Source organism: Sphaerodactylus townsendi, linkage group LG16, assembly GCF_021028975.2.
Source record: "Sphaerodactylus townsendi isolate TG3544 linkage group LG16, MPM_Stown_v2.3, whole genome shotgun sequence".
Lineage (NCBI taxonomy): Eukaryota > Metazoa > Chordata > Lepidosauria > Squamata > Sphaerodactylidae > Sphaerodactylus > Sphaerodactylus townsendi.
The window spans coordinates 26,021,194-26,046,220 of record NC_059440.1 but is presented as its reverse complement, the minus strand read 5'-3'; the positions used below and the strand labels follow the sequence as shown (position 1 = coordinate 26,046,220).

The window sequence follows — 25,027 nt, the reverse complement described above, 5'->3', positions numbered from 1 at the left end:
GCCTCCTGCTGGATAATGCTGGAAAGTATTGTCGACAGTTTTCACAGCCAGAATCACTGGGGTGCTGTGTGGTTTCTGGGCTGTATGGCCGTGTTCTAGCAGCATTCTCTCCTGACGTTTCGCCTGCATCTGTGGCTGGCATTCAGATCCTCTGAAGATGCCAGCCACAGATGCAGGCAAAATGTCAGGAGAGAATGCTGCTAGAACATGGCCATACAGCCCGGAAACCACACAGCACCCCAACTCTGGAAAGGCCGATTGGTCCCATTGACTTACAGTGAAGAGCAGGGCTTTCCACAATTCATAAGGTGAAGAAGTAGAGCAGGTTTTTATATCCCATTTTCCCCTACCTTAAGGAGTCCCAAAGTTGGCTATTGTGGGTTTTCTGGGCAAGGAACCCATCTCACTGTGGCATGCCTCTGAAGATGGCAGTCATAGATGCAGGAGAAACATTAGCTGCAAAAGCTACCAGGCCACAATCTCAAAGCTGCTAGCAATCAACATTTTCTCCTGACATTTATGTCCTAGATGCCTCTCTCTCTCTCTCTCTCTCTCTCTCTCTCTCTCTCTCTCTCTCGTGCATCTTGAAACCTGCTGTGAACCCAGCTCCCTGTAATCCCATTTAATCTGCAATGTATCCTGCATTCTATTTTTAGCACCTTTCAAATTGCAAATGAAGGGCTTCTCCACCATTGTGGGAGCAAAGGCTTAGGAAAATTAAAATGGCTTCACATGGTGCTTTTTTAGACTGCCAATTTGGCCTTACCTGAGCCATGGTGGGCAGGATTACCAACCATCACCACCAGTGCCTAGACAAAGATTTCCTTGGCCCACATTGCATCACCCACCTGGGGCCAGCCCAGAAATATGAAAACAAACATCATGAAATGATCTCATTCCGTAGGTCCTAAGGGTCACCCTGGGTGTTTGGAAACTAGTCCCCACCCACCTTGAGTTGTTCTCCTTCCTACAAACCAGGGTGATGTTGCAATATAAGCCCTTGTAGGCAAGAGAACAAGCCACAGTTTGCTGTTGTGCTCAGTTTGAATGTCATGACAAACTGTGTTTTGGGGAACTTGAAAAACCTTCAACGTCTGAGGTGTGTACAAGGGAAGGACAGGAGACCAAGAACTCTGAGAGGACTGTTTTTATATCACGTGAATGTTGGTTTGTCCATTATGTCCGAACCGTGTTATAAATTTGTGGAGATCCTGAAAAAGAGGCACCTTTTTTTCTGAAGGAGAGGGCAGAACTCATTGCTGTTTGGTGCAGTTGTTGTAAAGCCAAAGACAAAAACACTCAGTGTCCGATCATTCAAATCTGAATTTTGCAAGGCACTTGGAAACCATCTGCACCTGCGTTTTGTAACTAGACCAGGGGGAATATTGTGCAATTCATGCTGCCCTAAAATGGATGCAGGACCCCAGAAGCCATCGACTGAGACTCAATGGAGTGCAGAAAAGATAGGTCATAGCAGAATTTCAATAAAAAAGGGAAAGGGGCGGCAATGCCCCCCTGTAAGGTTTAATTTTCCCTCAAGGGGGAATCAAAAGTGGAATGCAGATTTTTTTTTGTATGTTTTCATAAGGGAATTGAGAATTTACTCAGATGAGGTAGGGCAATATTTTTCAGAGGTTTATAAGCAATCCCTGCACAAACATTGTGGAGGCAATTAAACATCTAATAGCAGCCCAATTAAACTGTTTTTATTACGAGGCGCTGCTTTTATTTGTAACTAGCAATTAAGTCCATCTTAAAGGTTACATACCGTAGCAAGGAATCTAAATAAATCTCAGAATCTCACCAGCCAGTTTTATAAATAATCATTTGGCTGCGTTTTCGCCCAGACTGGGAAAGAAGACTTTGCGTCCAGCTGAGAAGGCAGCACCGGGTCAGAACTTTCCAAATTTTGGAAGATGAACATTAATTGGGCTCTCTTGAAATAAAAATAACTTGGGCTCATCTGCTGAAACTGATAGGCAGCTAGGCTGAGATGAAGTAAATTCCACCGTGGACATCCTTCTCACAAGATGTCATGTGGCCATTTGAAGAACATGAGGGAGAACCCTGCTGGAAGAGAGGAGAGGTCCGGCCACTCCAGCGTCCTGTTTTAAGAACATAAGAACATAAGAACAAGCCAGCTGGATCAGACCAGAGTCCATCTAGTCCAGCTCTCTGCTACTCGCAGTGGCCCACCAGGTGCCTTTGGGAGCTCACGTGCAGGATGCGAAAGCAATGGCCTTCTGCGGCTGTTGCTCCCGAGCACCTGGACTGTTAAGGCATTTGCAATCTGAGATCAAAGAGGATCAAGATTGGTAGCCATAAATCGACTTCTCCATAAATCTGTCCAAGCCCCTTTTAAAGCTATCCAGGTTAGTGGCCATCACCACCTCCTGTGGCAGCATATTCCAAACACCAATCAAACGTTGCGTGAAGAAGTGTTTCCTTTTATTAGTCCTAATTCTTCCCCCCAGCATTTTCAATGAATGCCCCCTGGTTCTAGCATTGTGAGAAAGAGAGAAAAATTTCTCTGTCAACATTTTCTACCCCATGCATAATTTTATTGACTTCAATCATATCCCCCCTCAGACCTCTCCTCTCCAAACTAAAGAGTCCCAAACGCTGCAGCCTCTCCTCACAAGGAAGGTGCTCCAGTCCCTCAATCATCCTTGTTGCCCTACTCTGCACTTTTTCTATCTCTTCTACAGCAGGCAATCCACTAGCCCACTCTGAATATCAGAGGGCCTTGATCGGGGACCTTCAAGGATTAGGGGAGGGCAGAAGGGACTGCCGGCTGCCAGCTGAGAGCCCAGCCAGGAGCAGGGGGTGGCAGTGAGAGGGGCAAAGCTCTGCCCCACCCCCAGGTGCAGGGCAGGGGAGAGTGCCCTGAGACAAATTGTCTCAGGGCACCATTTCCCCCCAATATGCTTCTGGGACTTTGTGCATATAAATCATGAAGTCTGCCGCTGCAGCCAGGACTTTTGCATTTCAGGTTTCAGTTTTGCTGCCTGGGTGAGATTTTCCATATGCAATAAGTTGCCCTGAACCCATTCCCCTGATGAGGGCTGAATATAAACAATTGCGCTCAGTACATTTTGGGTTCGGGTTTTTAAGACCCAGGAATTTTTGGCAAAACTCAACAAAGCTGATGCCCATCAGCTGGATCCAGCTTTCTACCAGAACTTTTTGGGTTTTAAAAACCCAAAGCCACAAAACTTCAGTTCTCCCCACTGCTATATCTCAAGTTCACATGGGCTTGAGAAGCAGCATTGGGGAGAACTCCCCCTCCCTTGCGCATACCATTTCCCAAGTCCTAGTGGACTTAGGAACCAGTGGTGGGTTAAGAGGAGGAGGAGGAGGAGGAGGAGGAGGAGGAGGAGGAGGAGGAGGAGGAGGAGGAGAAGAAGAAGAAGAAGAAGAAGAGGAGGAGGAGGAGGAGGAGGAGGAGTTTGGATTTATATCCCCCCTTTCTCTCCTGCAGGAGACTCAAAGGGGCTTACAATCTCCTTGCCCTTCCCCCCTCACAACAAAACCCTGTGAGGTAGGTGGGGCTGAGAGAGCTCCGAGAAGCTGTGACTAGCCCAAGGTCACCCAGCTGGCGTGTGTGGGAGTGCACAGGCTAATCTGAATTCCCCAGATAAGCCTCCACAGCTCAGGCGGCAGAGCTGGGAATCAAACCCGGTTCCTCCAGATTAGATACAGGAGCTCCTAACCTCCTACGCCACTGCTGCTCCAACATTAAGTGAACGTTGGACTCCAGCATTCATTTGAAGCTCTCCCTCTCCCCCCACTGCCCCGCCGCTGGTACTCAAGTCCAGCTTTGTGTTGGGGGTGGAGGGGTTTGCTTGCAGCAAAAGCTGGAAAAGCGAAGACCCTACTCAGCTTTTTCAGCCCCAGGCTACTTTGTCTCTGCCGAATAGTTTGGGTTTTCGGTAAAAGAAACCCTCAAGAAACCCAATCATTCTTCTTAAGCTCCTCTTAATTCTTAACCCTGTGTGTGTGTCCCAAAGCTCTGATTGGATAGCCCAAAGCTAGCCTGAACTTTTTCAGTGCTCAGAAGCTAAGCAGGGCAACCCTGACAGGTTTTTGGACCTCCAACACCAGGGTCTTGATACAGAACCAGGCAAAGGCAAACCACCTCTGAATGTCTCTTGCTTTGAAAACCCCACCAGGGTCACTGTAAGTCAGATGTGACTTGATGGCACGCAAAAATTTGCCAAAGGGGACAATGGAACGAAATGAATTGTTCTAAATAAATTTATTCCCTTCCCCACCCCCTCAAAAAAAATTGGATTTCAAGCTTAGAAGGCTCCAAATTTGATATGGATGGGAGTTATAAGTTTCTGCTTCCAAATGAAACACACGGCTATTCGAGGGCAGGGGTTGGTTTCCAGCTCTGCACATGGCATACAAAAAAAAAAAACTTTGAAGTACCCCTGGGATTTGCATCCACAAATAGGCAACAAGCCATGTCAAGCTCTAGAATTATTGCTTCTCCAAGCCCAGCGGCAAGACCATTTGCTGCCCTGCTGGACGTATTAATAAACCATTTCCGATCTTTCATGGCCTGGCCTCCCTGCCAGCCCATGCACGTCTCAAGCGGTTTCTTTGTTGGCTCTCCCTCTTTGTTCGCTGGATAGAAATGCCACCACGAAAGGAACCAGCAAGCCTGAGCGAGGGGAAGGGAAAACGTCTCGCAAACGCCACGTGTGTTTCGGGCCGCTCGCCACCACTTCAAAGCCCTCCGGATAAGTACTTGCGATGGAGTTGAAATGGCTGGCCATTTTGTTTGAAACGCACCCCTGTGCCGAAATTGAACTATTTAATCCAGGCGGGGAATGAATGGCAAGTGTAACAGGCTCTAACATTTCTTGGATCACCACTGAGCACGGAACGGCTTTGCTTCGGAAACTGGCGCTCCCTTAATAGGCAGTCCCTGATGCCGGAGAGGCCTCCCATATTAGTTCCAGCTGGTTAGAAATGGACTCCATTTTCACACTGGGCTGTCAGTCAGATTTTCACCTTAGGGGTTGTTGGTGTGATTTGTTATGTGTACGCTGTGGTCACTTAAGGAGCTCTAGCCAAGAAGAAGGCTCTTGCGGCACATGGATTTTCCAGTCGATGTAAAAAAGCGAGCTCTTCTCCTTTCCATGGAGAATAACGAGAAGCAGAGATATTGCAGGAAAGTGGTTGCATTGGAACCCGGGGGGTGCCTGCTTCAAATCTCGTCTCTTGTCAGGAACTTGCATTGAAACCCGGGAGGTGCCTGCTTCAAATCTTGCCCTGAACTCACCAGGTGTTCCTAAGCTAAGGTCTCTTAGCTTCATCCACGGGTTTGTCAGCCAGTGTGGTTAAGAGCTACAGACACTAATCGAGAGAACTGGGTTCGATTCACCACTCCTCCACATGAAGCCTGCTGGGTGGCCTTGTCCCAGTTCTGTCAGAACTCTCCCAGGCCTCACCTACCTCTCAAGGTGCCTGTTGTGGGAAGAAGAAGAAAATGCTGATTGTATTGTAAAAGGCTTTCATGACAGGAATCACTGGAGTGTTGTGGGGTTTCCAGGCTGTATGGCCGTGTTCCAGTAGCATTTTCTCCTGACATTTCGCCTGAAGATGCCAGCCACAGATGCAGGCGAAACGTCAGGAGAAATGTTGCATGAAGAAATGTTTCCTTTTATTAGTCCTTTCCCCTAACATTTTCAATGGATTCCCCCCTGGTTTTAGTATTGTAAGAAAGAGAGAAAAATTTCTCTCTGTCAACATTTTCTACCCCATGCATAATTTTATAGACTTCAATCATATCCCCTCTCAGACGTCTCCTCTCCAAACTAGAGTCCCAAACACTGCAGCCTCTCCTCAAACAAGAGTCCCAAACACTGCAGCCTCTCCTCAAACTAAAGAGTCCCAAACACTGCAGCCCCTCCAATCCCTCAATCGTCCTCATTGCCCTTCTCTGCACTTTTTCTATCTCTTCGATATCCTTTTTGAGTTTGCACTGACGGCAATTTGCACACACACAAGGAAGCTGAGCGGCAGCCAAAATTGCTCACTACTGAGAAATTCAAACTTCCTGCAGAACACGGTCACCAAAGCAGCCAGTTTGTTCCAGATCCCTGAGTTTTTGCTGACCCGTAAGCAGAGGTGTATTGGGAGGAAATAGGGGGACAGAACCTTTTCTGGGCACCCTCTGTACTCAGGGGTGCCGAGCCCCACCCCCAGCAGGCCAGCACCTGCTGTCCCCAGGGCCTGGGGAGGGCAAAAGCCAGCCTGCATAGAGGTTGGGGGCAGGGCTTGGCAGCGTACGGCTGAGGTGTATGCTGCTTTGTCACATGGGGGCACCTGGCACACCCCCACATGACCGAAAGGTGTGCGCCCAGGGTGACCCCATGTCCCTACAGGCAATACGTCTCTGCCTGTGAGCTATCAAAAACTCTTCTCTGATCTCCCCCCCTCCTTTAACTCTCATAGCCATGGGTAGGGTGAGTGGGATCCAGAATCTCAGCCGACAAAACACAACTCTTTAAAAAAATGTTTTTAGAAGTATTTTTGTTCTGAACAAGAACATGGCAGATGGGCATCCGCAAAAAAACAAGCGCTGCTCCTGGGCGAGCAAATGGATGGATGAGTGATTGGCTACCTTCTCGAACACTTCCTCTGTACCATTTGGTGCTGTCCTCTATTATTGACAATCATTTCCTCTCGCTGAATTTTTCTGCTACACAAAAGCACCTGGTGATCCTTTCTCCTGGTGACTTCTTGGACCCGCGACAGCGAGAGCCGTGATTTCCAAAGCCCGCGATGCATGGAGCGCTTACCCTTAGGTTCTTCACTCTGCCGTGGAGTCACGGCGGGGTCTCCTTACGCTTCTCCGCTTGCATGCAAGGAAATGCTCCGTGGCCTTCTGTGCAGTTTGCGATCATTTTGCCCGCCCCCACTCCCGGGTAATTCCCTGTCACTTGCTAAATTCCCTGTCACTTGCTGCTTTTTGTCAAAGCCCTTTAATTTTAAAAATCATTTCATTGTTAATTTTCATTTTTTTTAAAAAATCTGCCCATTGAGCCTGCAGAAATGCTCGCAAGGAGTGGGCGAGGGAAGATGGAGAGGACCGGAAACCTCGAAGCCAGGGAGTTTGTGTACCCTTGGGAACCGTGGCACTTTGGGGATCTGCCACGCCGTAAGCGTGAGAGTGTCAGCAATCAAAACCCCAAAGAGAATGTACCCTCGCTGTCAGGCAGAGCACCAGTACATAATAGGCCCAATTCTCCAAAGGTCTTTTGCTCCAAGTGAAATGCAGGGCATGGCTTCTTCTTTGCCTGGCACAGGAGAGATTATCCAAAGGGCCAGAGACAGTCACCTGCATTCAGGTGCACATGGACAGACTGCTGACTCTCCTACATTCCACTCTGTTTCTTCAGCCCCTTCTTCCCGCCACACAAGGGCATGGCCCCTCCATTCTGCCTCCACAACAATCCTGCAAGGTAGGCTATACCACCCAAGGTCAGCCCACGAGCTTGGGAGGAGATCTCCCTCGTTCAACAATTTCACTCGCTCATCCATGTCACCCAAGGTCAGCCTGTGAGGGTGGGGAAAATTGAGCCCAGGTCTCCCTAATCTGACGATTTCACCACTACACAGCACTGCCTTTCCACCCTAGTTCAGGATGTTTCAGCTGTGTCGACGATGGATTACAGTGCGTTTAGCCGGGACGCAACGGATGACATTCAGTCTACCAGCGAGCGTTTGTTCAGGACCCAGTGATGTTTTCGGGCGGTTATTGTGCGTGTGCGTGTGTGTGTACGCACGTGTAAAAGGAAAAGAGTGCATTGTTCTGCAGTAGCATCAAGTGTCTATTCAAGTGTAAAAAAAATTAATTGACTCCATCTGTATTGGCCTAATGACTGATTAAATGACTAATCAAGGAAGTCTTAATTAAAACAATTTTTTTTCCTGTGCAAAGAAAAGGATGGGGGGTAGTGAGGAGGAAGGAAGAAAAAAGAGGAAAGAACTCATTAATGCCCGACAATGCGTGTCGGATTCCGTTTGTGTCATTCGCTAACAGCCGTCAAATGAGTAATTATGCACAAGGTCATTTTCGGCATCTCTCTCTTTCTCCCTCGCATACATCATCACGCTGATTGGATTAAGTTTTGGCGCTTGTCTGGGTTCTTGCAAGTGGCGGCATTTTTCCTCGAGACAAACAGGTAATTAAAGACTGCCGAGAAGAAGCCGGTTGAGCGGACAGCATTTCCTCTGCTGTTGCCCGGAGGTGGGGGGCTTGTGTCTGTGTGGGGGGTGGTTGCATCCAAACCCTAGAAGAGAGTTCCTGAGCCCAGCTGGTGAAAAATGGAATGGTCGTGGGGATGGGCAGACAGGATCCAGAAGCGCCATCAGCACTATGCTGTTGACAAAATGTGAGCAGAAGGCCAGGCCCTACAGCACTGCCACCAGCCCAGGTCAATCCTGGGACTCCATCTTGCTTGCAAATGACGGCAACATTGCCCACTTGTTATTCTGCTCCAGAAGGGGGCAGTGAAATCGAAATAAACAAAATCCCTAACTAGGGTTGCCTGTTGCCCACTGGCAACAGATCTCCCGCCCCTGCCAGCATTGGCTGCCACGGCTCAGCTGGGAGGCAGGAGGAAAACAGCAGGCAAAATGGAGCGTGATGATGCCACTTCCTGCCCAAGCTGGAAGTGATGTCATCATGTTGGGCGACACCAGCTCTACTCTCTCTTCCCTTGAAAGCCCCTTGCTAGGATGGCCATACGTTAGTTGCGACTCGATGGCACGTATGTAGTACTTAACCTGTCTTGTAAGGTTTTAAAAGCTGAAACTGGAGACCAACGTCTGCTACCTGGGCCTTGTCTGCATGTGCAGATTAATGCACTTTCAATGCACTTTGAAGCCTGATTTTACTATGTGGAATAGTAAAATCTACTTGCAAACAACTGTGAAAGTGGGGTGAATGTTCATTATTCTGCATATGTGGAAGGGGCCCCAGAGCTACTCACAGGAAGGGGAAGGTTAGAAGAATGGCTTCAGGTGGATAAACGACCATCTCCCAACTTCGTGGTCCACAGACTGAACACCTTCCCCCCTCAGCAGCTGCCACGGCCATGTTGTTTTGGACTTGGACTGAGCTTGGTCGCTGATTACATTGCAAAAATTCCACAAAGCACAAGAACTTCTGTGCCTGAATCAGGACAGAACTCTCTCGTCGTGTTGTGTTGTGTTGTGTGTGTGCGTGTGCAGGCAAGATTACACTATTTTTCCAGTCAAGGAAAACGGCAGCACAAAACCCAGATAGAACTCGAGTTTTGATTTCCTCCACGTTGCTCCGCTCTGCTTAGCTCTCTTTGTAATGGAAAGACAACAAATGCCCTTAGCTGCCACAGCTGAATCCAATTTACTTAAAACAATGTATGAAAATAAGGACGGGGATTACGGGGTGGCTTTTAAAAAAAACCAAACTTGGGTTTTTTTGGGGGGGAAAAGGTGCACCTCAGGGCTTTTACGGGCCAATTTTGCATCTGTCCGTGACTTGTGTCTCAAACAGGCATGAACTTTTTTTCTTTTTTTGAAACAGCTGAAGGAAAAGGGTGTTGCTGAAAGGAACTCAGTCATGGCCGAGAAGCTACAGCTCGGCGTAACCAAGAGTGCAATCCTAAATGGAGTTACACCTTTCTAAGACTATTGATTTCACTGGACTGAGAAGGCCTTAAATCTTCTTAGGATGGAACTGAGAGAGGCTGTTGAATGTGGTCAGGCTTCTTGCCATTGATAAGTCACGGCAGGCTCCATCACTGGGAAGTCTATCACATATGGTGTCCCACCCTTCCTCTAAGATGCAGTGGTTAAGAGCTGCAGACTCTAATCTGGAGAACCGGGTTTGATTCCCCACTCGCCCACATGAGCAGTGGACTCTAACCTGGTGAGCCAGGTGTATTTCCCGACTCCTCCATATGAAGCCTGCTGGGTGACCTTGGGCCAAACAGAGCTCTCTCTGAATTATCTCAGCCCTACCTACCTCACGAGCCCTACCTCACAAGGAGAGGAACGGAAGGAATTAGTAAGCTGCTTTGAGATTCCTTATGGTTGAGAAAGGTGGGGTATAAATCCAAACTCTTTGTCCTCGTCCTCTTCTTTTTCCTCTTCTTCTTTTTCCTCTTCTTCCTCTTCCTCTTTTTCCTCTTTTTCCTCTTTTTCCTCTTTTTCTTCTTCTTCTTCTTCTTCTTCTTCTTCTTCTTCTTCTTCTTCTTCTTCTTCCTCTTCTGTTCTCCCCTCCATAACAACACAAGAAAAGTCATGCTGGATCAGACCAAGGTAGCATAAACTCCCCCCTCCTGTTCATACAGTGGCCGACCAGCATCCTCTCGAAAGCCCATGAGCAGGGAGCCTGCAACAGCATCTTGCCACCTGTGCTTCCCAGCCACTGATACAAAGAGACACACTGCCTCTCCTACTAGACATGAGAAATGGGGAACTCTGAGTCGTTTTCTCCTAGTCAGAAGGTAGGAGGGATGTTGTAAAGAATACTTGTAAAAGATGCAAAGGTACCACGCATATTGTAATCAGCTGAGAGAGAGAGAATCTGGTTCATGCGCACCAAGTGAGCTAACCGCTGCCCACCACAGTGGCCTCCCCTAACCATTATACCACACTGCTTCTGTAACAGGCAGGCAAGGGGTGACACCTGCTCCATCTGATCACCAGCAGGGTACTGCTGAAAGCCTTTCAGGAGGCTGTGTGGTTTTCAGAAAGAGTCTACAGAAACAGGATGGAGTTTCAAAAGCAGTTAGGGGGTGCAGGCAATCGCTCAAAACTCACATGTGCGCCCAGGTCTGGATCATAGCCACAGACCTGTCTTCTTGTTACAAAAAGGGGAAAAAATCCTGGTTTGCAAATACATGATGCACAGAGAGTAAAACCAACAGAGTAAAATCAGGGACTTTGTCCTCCGCGAAATGCTAATTACAGCTGACAAGGCCACCTTGCGAATAATCTTGACGCTCCGTTCCGTTTTCGGGGAAAGGAACTTTTCTGCTCCTAAAATTACACAGAGGTAACTAATCAGAAATATGTAATACCCGTGAGTCAAAGAATATCTATCAAAAGTGAAAAAAGAGGGTTTCTTTTTAAAAAAAAACACAATATAGATATATATATACCAGGGAACAATGCTTTGCAATCCCCGCCCACCCTTCTAATGCAAATGAACATCTATTGCACAACTCCCTAAATTACAGGGTGATGTGTCACTCTTAATCTTCCCTGGAATGTGGGAGTTCCTGTTTCAATCACTTCTATTGTTTGAAATTTGCCAGATGATAAAGGGTGCAGCGGCTTCTGAGGGCGCAGATTGAGTCGTAGGTGAAGGGAACGAACCAGCTTCCGAATAGGTAGCTGCCTCAGGTTGCTACAAGGAAACAGCTCGGCTTGGGAAGTTCCTGGAGAGATGGGGGGTGGAGCCTCATGGAAGGCGGGGCTTGAGGAAGGAATGGCCCTCAGTGGGGCGTGATTGCCGTGGAACCCGCCCTCCCAAGCAGCCATTTTCTCTGGAGGAACTAATCTCTGTAGCCTGGAGATCAATTGTAATTTTGGGAGGTTGGCAACTGTAAAGGAGGTCAGGGATTGCTACAAGTAGGTCAGGTGACCCCCACCCCACCAAAATGTTGTCAACTTTGACACAGACTCCTCAAAAGACTATTGAGTATGCTGGCTGCTTCTTAGCATTGTTGGTTCAAAATGAATTAAATGGAGGATGGCTTTTGTCCATAGCTCCAGAGTTATTGTCACATGGGTCTGGTTCACCTGGCTCATGTTGTGCATCAATACCAAACACAGTTGTGGAGCTATCAGGTTTAGGGAGCCAAAGGAAAGCCGTTGACCGAGGGGACTTTCGGGCACAGAAAATGGTGCTCCGTAACCAGCGTTCTGAACTCTGGATGGTTCAGAACGGTCTTTGACCTGACATTGGGAAAGCCTGCCATCTTGGCGTCTTCTGAAGCACATTGTGGGGGAAAATGTAGGCCTGCTGCAGAAGAGAGAAAGTTGGCTCGAGCCTATCTAAACTTCCTGATAGCCGACATTCCTTCTTTTGATTTTTAACCAGCGTTCATTCTGTTATTTGCATTTGCTCCTCGTTCATCTTCTCAAAACGTGTGCGTGCGAGTTTCAAAAAAATCTTTTGTTCTTCTGATCCGTTTGTTGGCCAGGGCTGGCATTTCTAAGCCACATTTTTGCGCCTGGCTAATCTATATGTAGATTTTTGCAAAAAAAAATATGTAGGTGATAGCTCTCCCAGCGATTTTTATCTTCCTGGACCACATTCTACCACTGCAACCCGATTCCTCCCTTCAGTTATTGTCTAGGACTGATGGATTCTCTCACTCTCCTGGTTACATTCCTTCTCTGCGTCTGTTGAGAATTATCTCTGCTAAGCACATTTGCAGCCCTGTGTTTTGGCTGAAGCCTCCTGGTTCACTTTTTAATATCGGGAAGCAGGACAATAGTTTTGTGCGAAGCTGAAGTATTTTGGCAAGCCCTGCACTTGAGGAGGTTGCTTTTTTTCTGCTTCCAAACACAGCTTTGGAAGACATTCCCATAGATATCCTGTAAAGGGCTTGGGCGAGTGCTTCACTTTAGATATTGCTGTTGTCTTTCTATAGGGCTCCACGTGTGAACTTCATGTGCACACAAGGGCGAGCCAAGCAAGCCACACATTCTCAGGGGTATAACTGCTGCCTGAATTCAAGAGAAAGGTTTTCAGGGGTGTGTGGGTGTGACAGTGATGGTTAATTTCAGAGGTGAACCAAAAAAGGGGCAGAGCAATGTTGCTCACAAATGTGTTCAGTAGCAACAAAAACAATCGAACCGTTTTGGTATTTTTTTTTGTTGATGGACGGGGAGGTTATAGGGAAAGAGGTGGAAGAGTTTATCCACTGAAATCAAGGACTATGTGATCAGGGAATACAGACCTCCCTCTGAATTGGCTTTGTCTGCCCTCAGCAATGTCAACTTGGAGCCAAATCAGATCGAGATCAATATTCCTAGTAGAAAACAACACTTAAAATAATAAATAAATAAATAAATGGCATTGATACAAACAGCTAAGGGTGGCTATCTCTTTGGCAGAGAAAACTGGTAAGTCCACCTATGCTAATGGATCTCCTGCCATAGGGATGCTGCGAATTTCATAATGAACGTGCTTGACTTGCTGATGACGAGTTGTTAGCTGATTATTGGATTTATTCATTTCTACAGCGAACCTGAATGCCTCCCAAATAGCTCTACATAAGGTTCCCCTCACCCTGCCGAAATGACACATGTGTGAAAGCATTGCTGATGCAAACAGAGTCAGATCTCCTCTGTGGTGTGCCTCATTGTCTGACATAGTGGCTTGCAGAGTGGTCCAGAATTTCTGTGTTTTCAAATAACGTTCTGTGTCCCACTTGGTTTCTCACGTGTTCTGCTATTGCTGATTTTTCCGGCTGAATTAGCCCGCAGTGCCTTCCATGTTCTTTGCTTCGTGTCTGGGCGCTGCTTTATTACCATCAAATCCTCTGAAGATGCCAGCCACAGATGTAGGCGAAACGTCAGGAGAAAATGCTACTGGAACACGGTCATACAACCCGGAAAACCTGTAACACCCTAGCGATTCCGGCCATGAAAGCCTTCAGCAATAAATCAGAAAATACTTGCAAAATGGTGGAAATTGCATCAACGTAGGGTTTTCAAGGCGTGACATGAATAGAAGTGGTTTGCTATGATGAAGGTCCTTGGGTAGATTTCAAAACAGCCCTGCTTTTTGAAATCACAGGCATACAGCACTGTCAACTGCTGGAAAGGCAAGGCACACAGACACACAGTCCTCATTGCTGTGAGTGTCTGTGCATGTCGTGAACACAATGACCCGCCCATCCTCAAACAGGAAGGATGATTATCGTCTTCATAGGGCTGTTGAAACAATGAATACGGATAACCTCACGGAGAAGCAGCACTAGACACGATAAATAACACAAAGGCATCGCATGTAACTCTGCGGCACAACAAATCTGGAGTACACAAGGATGCCGCTTCCACAATTCCAATGGAGAGGTTGTAAGTATCCTTGTGTTTTATGAGGAAATCCACTTACACACCTGCTCTGAAAGGATGTCTCGTCTTTCACATTTGTTCTCAAAAACAGATACCAATTAGATTTTCCTAGTGGCTTCCCCCTCCCCCCCTCGTTTCCCCTCCTTCTTCTCCCAGGCATTGTCTAGAGAGTGCAATTGGACAAGTATCAGTCAGTCATTCTTCTTCTCATGAAGAGAGCCATAATGATTAATCTCTCGGCTGCATCTCAGCATCAAAAAGTTTGAAGTTGCTCTTGATCCTGGCAGATGCTGCTGAGGGATTCTGAGACACGTTTCTATATTTCTGTCTTATTGGGTTGGGGAGGGGACACAGCTCAGCAGTGACGTTCCGGGGGCATAATCAAGGATTGGTAAGCTGGGTGTCTGGCTTCAGGGGTGTACCGTCCTAGGGACACCCATGTCTTCAGGCACACACCTTTCAGTCATGTGGGGGGCACCAGCCACCGTACTTGTGGCACCACTGAAGGACAGAAAGAGGCAATGTTCCCTCAGAAGAACCCCTTCACCAGTGAAGGACAGAACGAGCAATGTTCCCTCAGAAGAACCCTGCACCACTAAAGGATAGAATGGGGGGATGTTCCCTCAGAAGAACCTAGCACCACTGAAGTACAGAACGAGGCGATGTTCCCTCAGTAGGAGAGAAAGAAGAAAAGAGAATCATGGGAAAAATAATCTGTCTTTGAACCTCCTTTCAGCTTTTTAAGTGTCAGGTCATTTATGCACATGTGGTCTCCTCCTCCTCTTTGAGCTTACATTCCTGTATGTTTCAGTAATCGGTAATAATATCTAATAATTGGTTTCGGTAATAATCGGTAATAATCAGTTTCAGTAATCAGTAATAATCGGTTTGGGTAATCAGTAATAATCAGTAATAATTGGTATCAGTTATCGGTAATAATCAATAATAATCGGTTTCAGTAATCGGTAATAATCGGTTTCGGTATTGCTAATAATTGATTTCAGTTCCACTATTAATGGGTAAAAATCAGATTCAGTAATCAATAATAATTGGTTTTGGTAATTGGTGAAAATTGGTAATAATCAGTTTCATTAATTGGTAATATTCGGTTTTGGTAATCAGTAATAATTGGTAATAATCTTTTTTCAGTAATTGGTAAAAATCGGTAATGATTGGTTTTGGTATCGGTAATAATTGGATTCGGTCCCATTTGGTCCCCAGGATAAAATGGGCTGTTTCCTCAGAAGAACCCTTTAGCACCACTAAAGGATAGAACGGGGCGATGCTCCCTCAGAAGAACCTTGAACCAGTGAAGGACAGAACGAGGTGATGATTCCTCAGAAGAACCCAGCACGACTGAAGGATAGAACGGGGCGATGTTCCCTCAGAAGAACCCAGCACGACTGAAGGATAGAATGGGGCGATGTTCCCTCAGAGGAACCCAGCACGACTGAAGGATAGAACGGGGCGATGCTCCCTCAGAAGAACCTTGAACCAGTGAAGGACAGAACGAGGTGATGATTCCTCAGAAGAACCCAGCACGACTGAAGGATAGAGCGAGCGATGTTCCCTCAGAAGAACCCAGCACGACTGAAGGATAGAATGGGGCGATGTTCCCTCAGAGGAACCCAGCACGACTGAAGGATAGAACGGGGCGATGCTCCCTCAGAAGAACCTTGAACCAGTGAAGGACAGAACGAGGTGATGATTCCTCAGAAGAACCCAGCACGACTGAAGGATAGAACGGGGCGATGTTCCCTCAGAAGAACCCAGCACGACTGAAGGATAGAACGGGGCGATGCTCCCTCAGAAGAACCTTGAACCAGTGAAGGACAGAACGAGGTGATGATTCCTCAGAAGAACCCAGCACGACTGAAGGACAGAATGGGGCGATGTTCCCTCAGAAGAACCCAGCACGACTGAAGGATAGAATGGGGCGATCTTCCCTCAGAAGAACCCAGCACGACTGAAGGACAGAACGGGGCGATGCTCCCTCAGAAGAACCTTGAACCAGTGAAGGACAGAACAAGGTGATGATTCCTCAGAAGAACCCAGCACGACTGAAGGACAGAATGGGGCGATGTTCCCTCAGAAGAACCCAGCACGACTGAAGGATAGAATGGGGCGATGTTCCCTCAGAAGAACCCAGCACGACTGAAGGATAGAACGGGGCGATGTTCCCTCAGAAGAACCCAGCACGACTGAAGGATAGAACGGGGCGATGTTCCCTCAGAAGAACCCAGCACGACTGAAGGATAGAACGGGGCGATGTTCCCTCAGAAGAACCCAGCACGACTGAAGGATAGAACGGGGCGATGTTCCCTCAGAAGAACCCAGCACGACTGAAGGATAGAATGGGGCATTGTTCCCTGAGAAGAACGCAGGACCACTAAAGGACAGAACCTGGCACCACTTAATTTGGAATTCCAAAAACCAGTCAGAACTTTGGAAGCATCCTTCATACCAGAACCTAATTCAAACAGCATTCTGTGATAGAACAATGCAACACAACGGCTAGGAAGCCTGGCCTCAAACTGTCTCTGCCGGAAAGATTTCTTTGACAACAACAACCAGAACAACTGCCATTTTGTGCCTTGGCAAAGTTGGTTGCTCTTGAGCAGCCATGACTTCTTTTGGCTCAGAGCTATTTACCAAAGATACTCTACTTGGCATGGCCCATGTTTGTGTACAGAGATGGGCTTGGAGGTCTTCGCCAGAATTCAGTGGTACCCTTCTGACCATCTTGATATTAGGCATCATACTGGCTGTTGAGAGCCAGAGTTTTGGTGTTAATCACTTTTTTTTAAACAATCTCCCTCCTCACACATTTCAACACAAGGCACTGTGAGTTTCAACACTTGCAGCGGCAAAAGTTGAGTGGGGAAGTACAGATGAAGGTCAAATGCTCTCTGAAAACCAGAGGCTGGGATTTCTATTTAGCATGGAAAACAAAAGCTCACAAATGATGCAGAACTGGGGGGGGGGGGGAGCAGTGGATAAAGCTGTCCTAAGCTTCTCTACACAAAGCTGTGAAGACAGGAAAGAAGAATGTTTTTTTCAGAAATAAATAACAGGCGATGGATGAGGAATCTACCAGGCTGGGGGGGGAGGTCACATTTCAGATGTAACAGTATGGGAAGAAGAAGAAGAAGAAGAAGAAGAAGAAGAAGAAGAAGAAGAAGAAGAAGAAGAAGAAGAAGAAGAAGAAGAAGAAGAAGAAGAAGAAGAAGAAGAAGAAGAAGAAGAAGAAGAAGAAGAAGAAGAAGAAGAAGAAGAAGAAGAAGAAGAAGAAGAAGAAGAAGAAGAAGAAGCAGCAGCAGCAGCAGCAGTAGAAGCAGTAGAAGCAGTAGTAGTAGTATTTTGGATTTATATCCCACCTTTCTCTCCTGTAAGGAGACTCAAGGTGGCCTACAAGCTCCTTTCCCTTCCTCTCCCCACAACAGACACCCTGGGAGGAAGGTGGGGCTGAGAGAGTTCCGAAGAACTGAGATTAGCCCAAGGTCACCCAGCAGGAATGTAGGAGTGTGCAAACACATCTGGTTCAGCTGAAACATCTGCTTAAAATCTGCACCCCCTCTTTTTATTTTGTAAGTTCTGGACCAGATAAAAAATTCTGCTGAAGGCTCGCTCACTGCTCTGTGTCGTTGGACTGGTCTTAATAAAGGGTATTACATGGTTGGTGTCTTGGGCTTGATGGTTTTTAGATCATACACCTTCTTTCTCATTGTCCTCCTCTTTGCCCACTGCAGAGGGGACCTGTCACTGCAGAGCACATTCCTCTCATGCTGGAGGTTTTCTGGCTGTTTAAAAGATGCTGGTCTTAAGTAAGCGGCAATGTCTAGCGCCAGAGGACCACAAGAGGCAGAGGAGTACCTGCGGAATGGAAGTGTAGGATCCAAGCTGCCGACCCAGAACTGGAATCAGATGCCAAAGGAGATGGTCAGCTCTCACTCTCTGGCAATCTTCAAGAAGCAGTCTTCAAGAAGCAGCTGCATGAGCCCTTGTCAGGAATGCTCTAGTCTAGCTGATCCTGGCTTGAGCAGACGGTTGGACTAGATGGCCTGTTTGGCCCCTTCCAACTCTATGATTATAGGGTCATCCAACAGAAGAATCATACAACAGCAATACGCATGGAGTAATTTGGCAATCGTTTCAATGGATTTTTTTCCTTTTTCCTTTTGTGGGGTACCCATATCTTTTCCCCCAGTGGTGACCACAGCAACTTTGAGGAGGGATATTTTTTGGAAAAACAGAATGGGGTTGGATGGAGATTAACCCCCGCCCACCAACTCTCCTGGATATCCTAGTTATTTGGGACAAAAGTGAGCTCATCTGTGATTTGAAGAGAGTCAATTAAATAAATGTGAGCAACCCATGGAGAACTCCCATGTAACGTACAGTTAGGCCTGGGAAGAAAGAGAAATTCAAACAAACCTGGTGGGCATAAGTAACTCCTGTGAAGTGGCCAATTTTTCAACATGGATCTTGTCTTTTCGTTTTTTCATTTTTCGTGGGGATAAAACCTTGAGGATAGAGGAAGAAAAAGAGAAAGAAAGAAAAGAATGAAACATTTTCCACATGGATCTTAAAGGGCCATTTAAACTACAACGGGGTTCTGGCTGTTGTGGGTTTTCTGGGCTGTGTGGCTGCGGCCTGGTAGTTTTAATTCCTAACGTTTTTGTTCACGTGCGGGTAAACATTAGGAGCTAAAACTCCCAGACCACGGCCAAGCGACCAGAAAACCCAAAACAGCCAGTTGATGCCGGCTGTGAAAGCCTTCGATGATACAATGGGGTCCTCTTCTGCATTTTGGTACTTATCAATAACTACTTGCACAAGCGCATAACTACATGTGCTCCCAAAACCTCAACTCTAGCCTAGGAAGTTTCTGGAGATTGGCAGGTCCTGCCAATGAAGGAGGGAATTCAGTAAGGAATTTCACCTAGAATCTATGGTATTCCAGAAAGTCGGCTCCTCCCAGGGAACTGATTTCTGTAATCTGGATCTCAGTTGTAATTCTGGGAGATCTCTAGGCCCATCCTATGAATGTTGGAAGAAGTAAGAGTAGTAGTAGTAGTAGTAGTAGTAGTAGTAGTAGTAGTAGTAGTAGTAGTTTGGATTTATACCCCATTTTTCTCTCCTGTAAGGAGACTCAAGGTGGCTTACAAGCTCCTTTCCCTTCCTCTCCCCACAACAGACACCTTGTGACATAGATCGGGCAGAGAGAGTTCCCAGAGAACTGTGACTAGCCCAAGGTCACCCAGCAGGAATGCAGGAGTGTGAAAACATATCTGGTTCACCAGATAAGCCTCTGCCACTCAGGTGGAGGAGTGGGGAATCAAACCTGATTCTCCAGATTAGAATCCACCTGCTCTTAACCACTACACCACGCAGGCTCTCTAAGTTTTATTAAACTTAAAACAGATATCTCTCTCTGTCTCTGTGGGAGAGCGCCACACGCATAAGCACATTTTGCTTATGAACTCTGGAATATCTTCTGCCAGTCACAGCAAATGTTCTACCTCCTGGAACGTGGGCCAGAGATGGAAGGGGCTTTGGGTTCTGCACAGACAGAGGCTCTGGGAGTTCCTTCAGGGAGCAGAGCGGAGAACCACCAGCTGGTACCCCTGGCTCATTTTACCTCTTGGGCGTCATCCAACTGCATGGCGAGCAGAACATCCGTCGGAGGAGTAGCAAGGATGATATTAATGAAAATGGCTGAGCCATGCTCTACTCTCTGGGAGCATGAATTACAGTGGACGTTGTCCTCCATCCCTGGGCAAAGAAGAATAGCAAGCAACTAAGAAACTGTCTCTTTTCTTGTTTGCTTTAGCAGCAGTGATCAAACATGAAATTGACATTCATTTCTTTTTTTAAAAAAACAAAAACAAACCCTGAACAATATGCAAGAGCTTTGTACCAATGCTACAGAGTCCACCTGCAGGAGTACAAGGTCAGTTTTATGAACAAGGGGTTGGCAGAACAGTGGGAATAGAAGAAGAGGAGGAGGAGGAGGAGTTTGGATTTATACCCCACCTTTCTTTCTTGTAAGGAGACTCAAGGTGGCTTACAAGCTCCTTTCCCTTCCTCTCCCCACAACAGACACCTGGTGAGGTAGGTGGGGCTGAGAGAGTTCTGAAGAACTGTGACTAGCCCAAGGTCACCCAGCAGGAATGTAGGAGTGCGGAAACACACCTGGTTCACCAGATAAGCCTCTGCCACACAGGTGGAGGAGTGGAGAATCAAACCCAGTTCTCCAGATTAGAATCCACCCGCTCTTAACCACTACACCACACTGGCAACGCAGTGATTAAAAGGATAAAAGTTAAATGTTTATTGGAAGGTCTCGTGAGAACCCAACACCCGCCATCCTGGGTTCAATTCTTTATTTCAGAAAGTTATATTTCACCTTGGCCATCACTCTAAGTTTCTGACAGTCCAGGTGCATAAAAAGTCAGTTTCAACATGACAGGTGAAATCCAAACTCACATCCAATAAAAAGAAACAACACTGCCACAGACTGTTGACAAACAATGGTGTGTTGTCAGAAACAAGACAGAAGTCAATCCACAGCTTGCTAAAATAGGTGGGCCTCGTGTGACAAATATCCCCTGTTTGGTTTCTTTAAATAATTTTTAAATCATTTGTTCAGTTGTTTGGATTCTCTGGTTTTCATGGTTGGTTTTGTAGATTCTTTGGTATTGTATATGCATATTGGACAGTTTTTAGATGGTCTCTTTCTGTGTGCAAACAATGTTGATTATCAACAAAGAATGTTGATAAAATGCATTTTATTGAAATACAACCTATACAAGGAACAGAAAATGGCCCAGAACTCGGGTACTGGGTTTAATTTGGAAGAGGGAGAAGCAAAATAAAGATATGATGAAACAGTAGAGACCAAAAAAAAAAAAAAAAGCAAAATCACCCCCTGCCCTCACCAAAATACCAGCAGTGCTCTTCTTTCAGACAGCAGCAGTTGTGTAGTGGTTAAGAGCAGGTGCACTCTAATCTGGAGAACCAGGTTTGATTCCCTGCTCTGCCACTTGAGCTGTGGGGGCTTATCTGGGGAACCAGATTAGCTCATGCACTCCAAGACATGCCAGCTGGGTGACCTTGGGCTGTTCACAGTTCTTCCAAGCTCTTCCAGCCCCACCGACCTCACAAGGTGTCTGTTGTGGGGAGAGGAAGGAAAGGAGCTTGTAGCCACCTTGAGTCTCCTTACAGGAGAGAAAGGGGGCATATAAACCCAAACTTTTCTTCTTCTTCTTCTTCTTCTTCTTGAAGTTCCACTTTAGCCTCAGAGAACCCTGCTCCTCACTACAGAACATTAAAACAAGAACTTCCAGACTGTTAAGTGCTGTGCTTCTTTTGAAAGGGTCTCAACCCGGTGGTTAAATGGTCCTATTAAAAAACAAAAGAGAGTAAAAGTTAGCCTTCCACTTTCACAAGGACGTTCTTTTAACACCTCTCTCTCTCGATTAGCTTTTGCTGGAGTAGCAGTATTTATGTTCTGAGCAATGAATGGGAACCATATTGCTTACAGCATAATTTCCAATTTCTTAATGCACTAATAGTTTTCAATAAAGACTTCGCAGCTGCTAACTTCTTTCGTCTCACTGATAACTGTTGGTGTGATATGCTTTCAACAAAGTACTCAGCGGGGGAGGGGAGAGGAATAAGGGTGACCCATGCTTGAAAAAGTAGGACTTAAGTGGTATTGTTCAAAGTGCAATTGCAGCCGACCCAGAAGAAGAAGAAGAAGAAGAAGAAGAAGAAGGATTGGGTTTTTATACCCCACTTTTCCTCTACCTTTCAGGTGTCTCAAAGTGGCTTTTGATCACCTTCCCCTCCCCTGAGAGAGTTTGAAGGTCACTCAGCTGGCTTCATGTGGAGGAGCAGGGAAACAAATCCAGTTCACCAGATAAGAGTCCACCACTCATGTGGAAGAGTGGGAAACCCGGTTCTCGTCAACCGCTCTTAACCACTACACCATGTTGAGGAGACTCAAAGGGGCTTACAATCTCCTTCCCCTCCCCACATGGATTGTTGATCTGGGAAGAGGGAAAACCTTCAGAGTTTCCCATTCAGTGAACAAACATCCTGGCTGATCTTGGGCTAAGTCTTTACGGAGCAACCTGATTGGAAGCAGTTGACTCTGAGTTGCTTGGAACAAAGGCAGAGTACAAAGAAACAGAAAATCATATCAGTAGAGAGAGAATATTTTTTTTAATTGCAGTCCCAGGCCATTCAAAAGAACCCTACTTGTAACACGAAATACACACAAACAATATCGACACAAATTAAAACAACCCTGAAATTGCAATGAAAGCGGCTGACTTTTTAGCACGTGTTGTTGCACAAAAGAACTTAGAGAGTGCTCCTTTTCCATTTACAATTGATTTGTATCCCCCCTTTCTCTCCTGCAAGGAGACTCAAAGGGACTTACAATCTCCTTCCCCTCCCCACATCAAACTCCCTGTGGGGTGGGTGGGGCTGAGAGAGTTCCGAAGAACTGTGACTTGGCCAAGGTCACCCAGCAGGCATGTGTTGGAGTGCACAAGCTAATCTAGTTCACCAGATAAGCCTGCACAACTCAAGTGGCAGAGCGGGGAATCAAACCCAATTGTCCAGTTTAGAGTGCACATGTTCTTAACCACCATACCACGCTGGCTCCCTTTCATGCCATTTAAGGTATTTAATAGGCCGATGGTTGGATTCTGTGGCTCCTTCCACACATGCAGAATAATGCACTTTCAATGCACTTTGCAGCTGGATTTTACTGTGCGGAAGAGCCAAATCCACTTGCAAACAATTGTGAAAGTGGACTGAAACTGCATTATTCTGCGTGTGTGGAAGGGGCCTGTATAAAGAAGAAGAAGAAGAAGAAGAAGAAGAAGAAGAAGAAGAAGAAGAAGAAGAAGAAGAAGAAGAAGAAGAAGAAGAAGAAGAAGAAGAAGAAGAAGAAGAAGAAGAAGAAGAAGAAGAAGAAGAAGAAGAAGAAGAAGAAGAAGAAGAAGAAGAAGAAGAAGAAGAAGAAGAAGAAAAGTTTGGATTTATATCCCCCCTTTCTCTCCTGCAGGAGACTCAAAGGGGCTGACAATCTCCTTGCCCTTCCCCCCTCACAACAAACACCCTGTGAGGTAGGTGGGGCTGAGAGAGCTCCGAGAAGCTGTGACTAGCCCAAGGTCACCCAGCTGGCGTGTGTGGGAGTGCACAGGCTAATCTGAATTCCCCAGATAAGCCTCCACAGCTCAGGTGGCAGAGCTGGGAATCAAACAAGGTTCCTCCAGATTAGATACACGAGCTCTTAACCATCTACGCCACTGCTGGAAGCAGTTGACTCCATGCTTGTGGCTGCCACGGCAAAGCCAGGCGGAATCAGAAAATCCCACCTTCCAGGCTTCACTCTTTAAATCCTCCCTCTGCGTCTATTTTAATTACAACAATTATGTCTTGATCAGCAAGATAAAGGTCATCCCGTCACCTTGGGGAGGGGAGGCGAAGCACCGGCAGGAATGACTCGGCTGGTAACGACCGTCCAAGAGGCAGGGCAGTTTGACCTCTCTGGGAGTAAAATGTCAATTAATTATCTTTTTACAACCGACTCAATTACGACATGCTAATCACCTGTGTAGGGCATAAAACCAGAGGGCGGCGGTGGAGGAGGGAACGAGCGAAGGGAGACACATTGCTGGAGATGAGCACCTATGACTTAGGGCGACGGAGTCATTATCGTTAAACTGTAGGCGCAGCTTCTAATAACGGGGCATAAAGACTTATTAGCTGTTGATGGGTCGCCCTAAATGCCGTAATATTTTCTTCCTTTAAAATATAAAATAAAAGGGAAAAGGAGAATGAGGAGAGAGAGGGTTATAGATCCCGGGGAGCTGGGGATGTCTCCCATTTAAAGGTGACCAGACACAGTGCGTTAGTCTTTAATGCTTGATTCAATTACCAATAAAAGTTCGGTAATTAATGAGAGGGCTGGGGCAGGCGGGGGGTGGGGGGAGAAATCCAGAGTTAACAAGAACCAAAAGGCCAAATAGGAGGAAAGCAACAATACGTTCTTCCCCTACCTTTTAGCTCAGGGGTGGTCAACCTATGGTGCTCCAGATGTTCATGGACTACAATTCCCATCAGCCCCTGCCAGCATCTACGTGAAGCGAAGGGGCCAAAATTGCAGTTCCATCCTTATAACATTTGACCTGTGAAGCCCTTATCTAACACATGAGATCTGAACAGTACAAATGGCGAGTCGAGAGCGAGAGATGCGTTACGGAGTAGGGTGGAGTGGGGAATCAAACCCGGTTCTCCAGGTCAGAATGCACCTGCTCTTAGCCACTGTACCACGCTGGCTCTTATAGCAACCCTAGAGGATCTTCAAGGCAACAGAGGTTCACAGGTGGTTTGCCATTGCCTGCCTCTCCGTCGTGACTCTGGACGTCCTCAGCGGTCTCCCTGGCTTAGCTTCTGAGATCTAACAAGATCAGGCTTCTGAGATCTATCGTCAGGTCCCTAAACTCCAAGTAAAAACTGTAACACAGTCCCATTTTTTTTAAAACAAAGTCCCCTCTTGCACAGCCATCCTTCAGAATGCATTGTTCATATCCCACCCTGGTAGGTGTTTCCCGTGTCCGTGGCGTGCGGCAGAGACCTGAGAAGAGGACAAAGCTCTGTGCGGCCACGCCAGCGGGCGTAGCTGCTCCCACCTCCCTCCGGATCTAAACTGGAAGCTCAAGTTATCTTTAAACTGTGTATTTTTTTATGTTCTCAAATCCAATTTGCAAGGAATTGTTTGAAATATATTCACCATCGCCAAGAAAACAATAGCAGCCCTCCAATTATCAGCACCTGCATTACAGCTCAATGAGTTTAAATTGCTAAGGGGCCACGGCTGATACCCTACTGACAACAATTAGCAGGGTTT

General features: G+C 46.7%; 1 protein-coding gene across 2 annotated transcripts in view; it reads right to left on the bottom strand.

Annotated features, from left to right (window-relative positions):
- The window catches only part of MORN1 (MORN repeat containing 1), an 87,274-nt gene that overhangs the window by 24,772 nt on the left and 37,475 nt on the right, over window positions 1-25,027 (bottom strand). For both annotated transcript variants that reach the window (XM_048518532.1, XM_048518533.1), the window contains exons 11-12: window positions 19,739-19,872; window positions 18,532-18,620 (exon numbers count right to left, since the gene is read on the bottom strand). In XM_048518532.1, coding sequence (XP_048374489.1) covers window positions 18,532-18,620; window positions 19,739-19,872 — 223 coding nt within the window. The remainder of the gene's footprint in view (window positions 1-18,531; window positions 18,621-19,738; window positions 19,873-25,027) is intronic.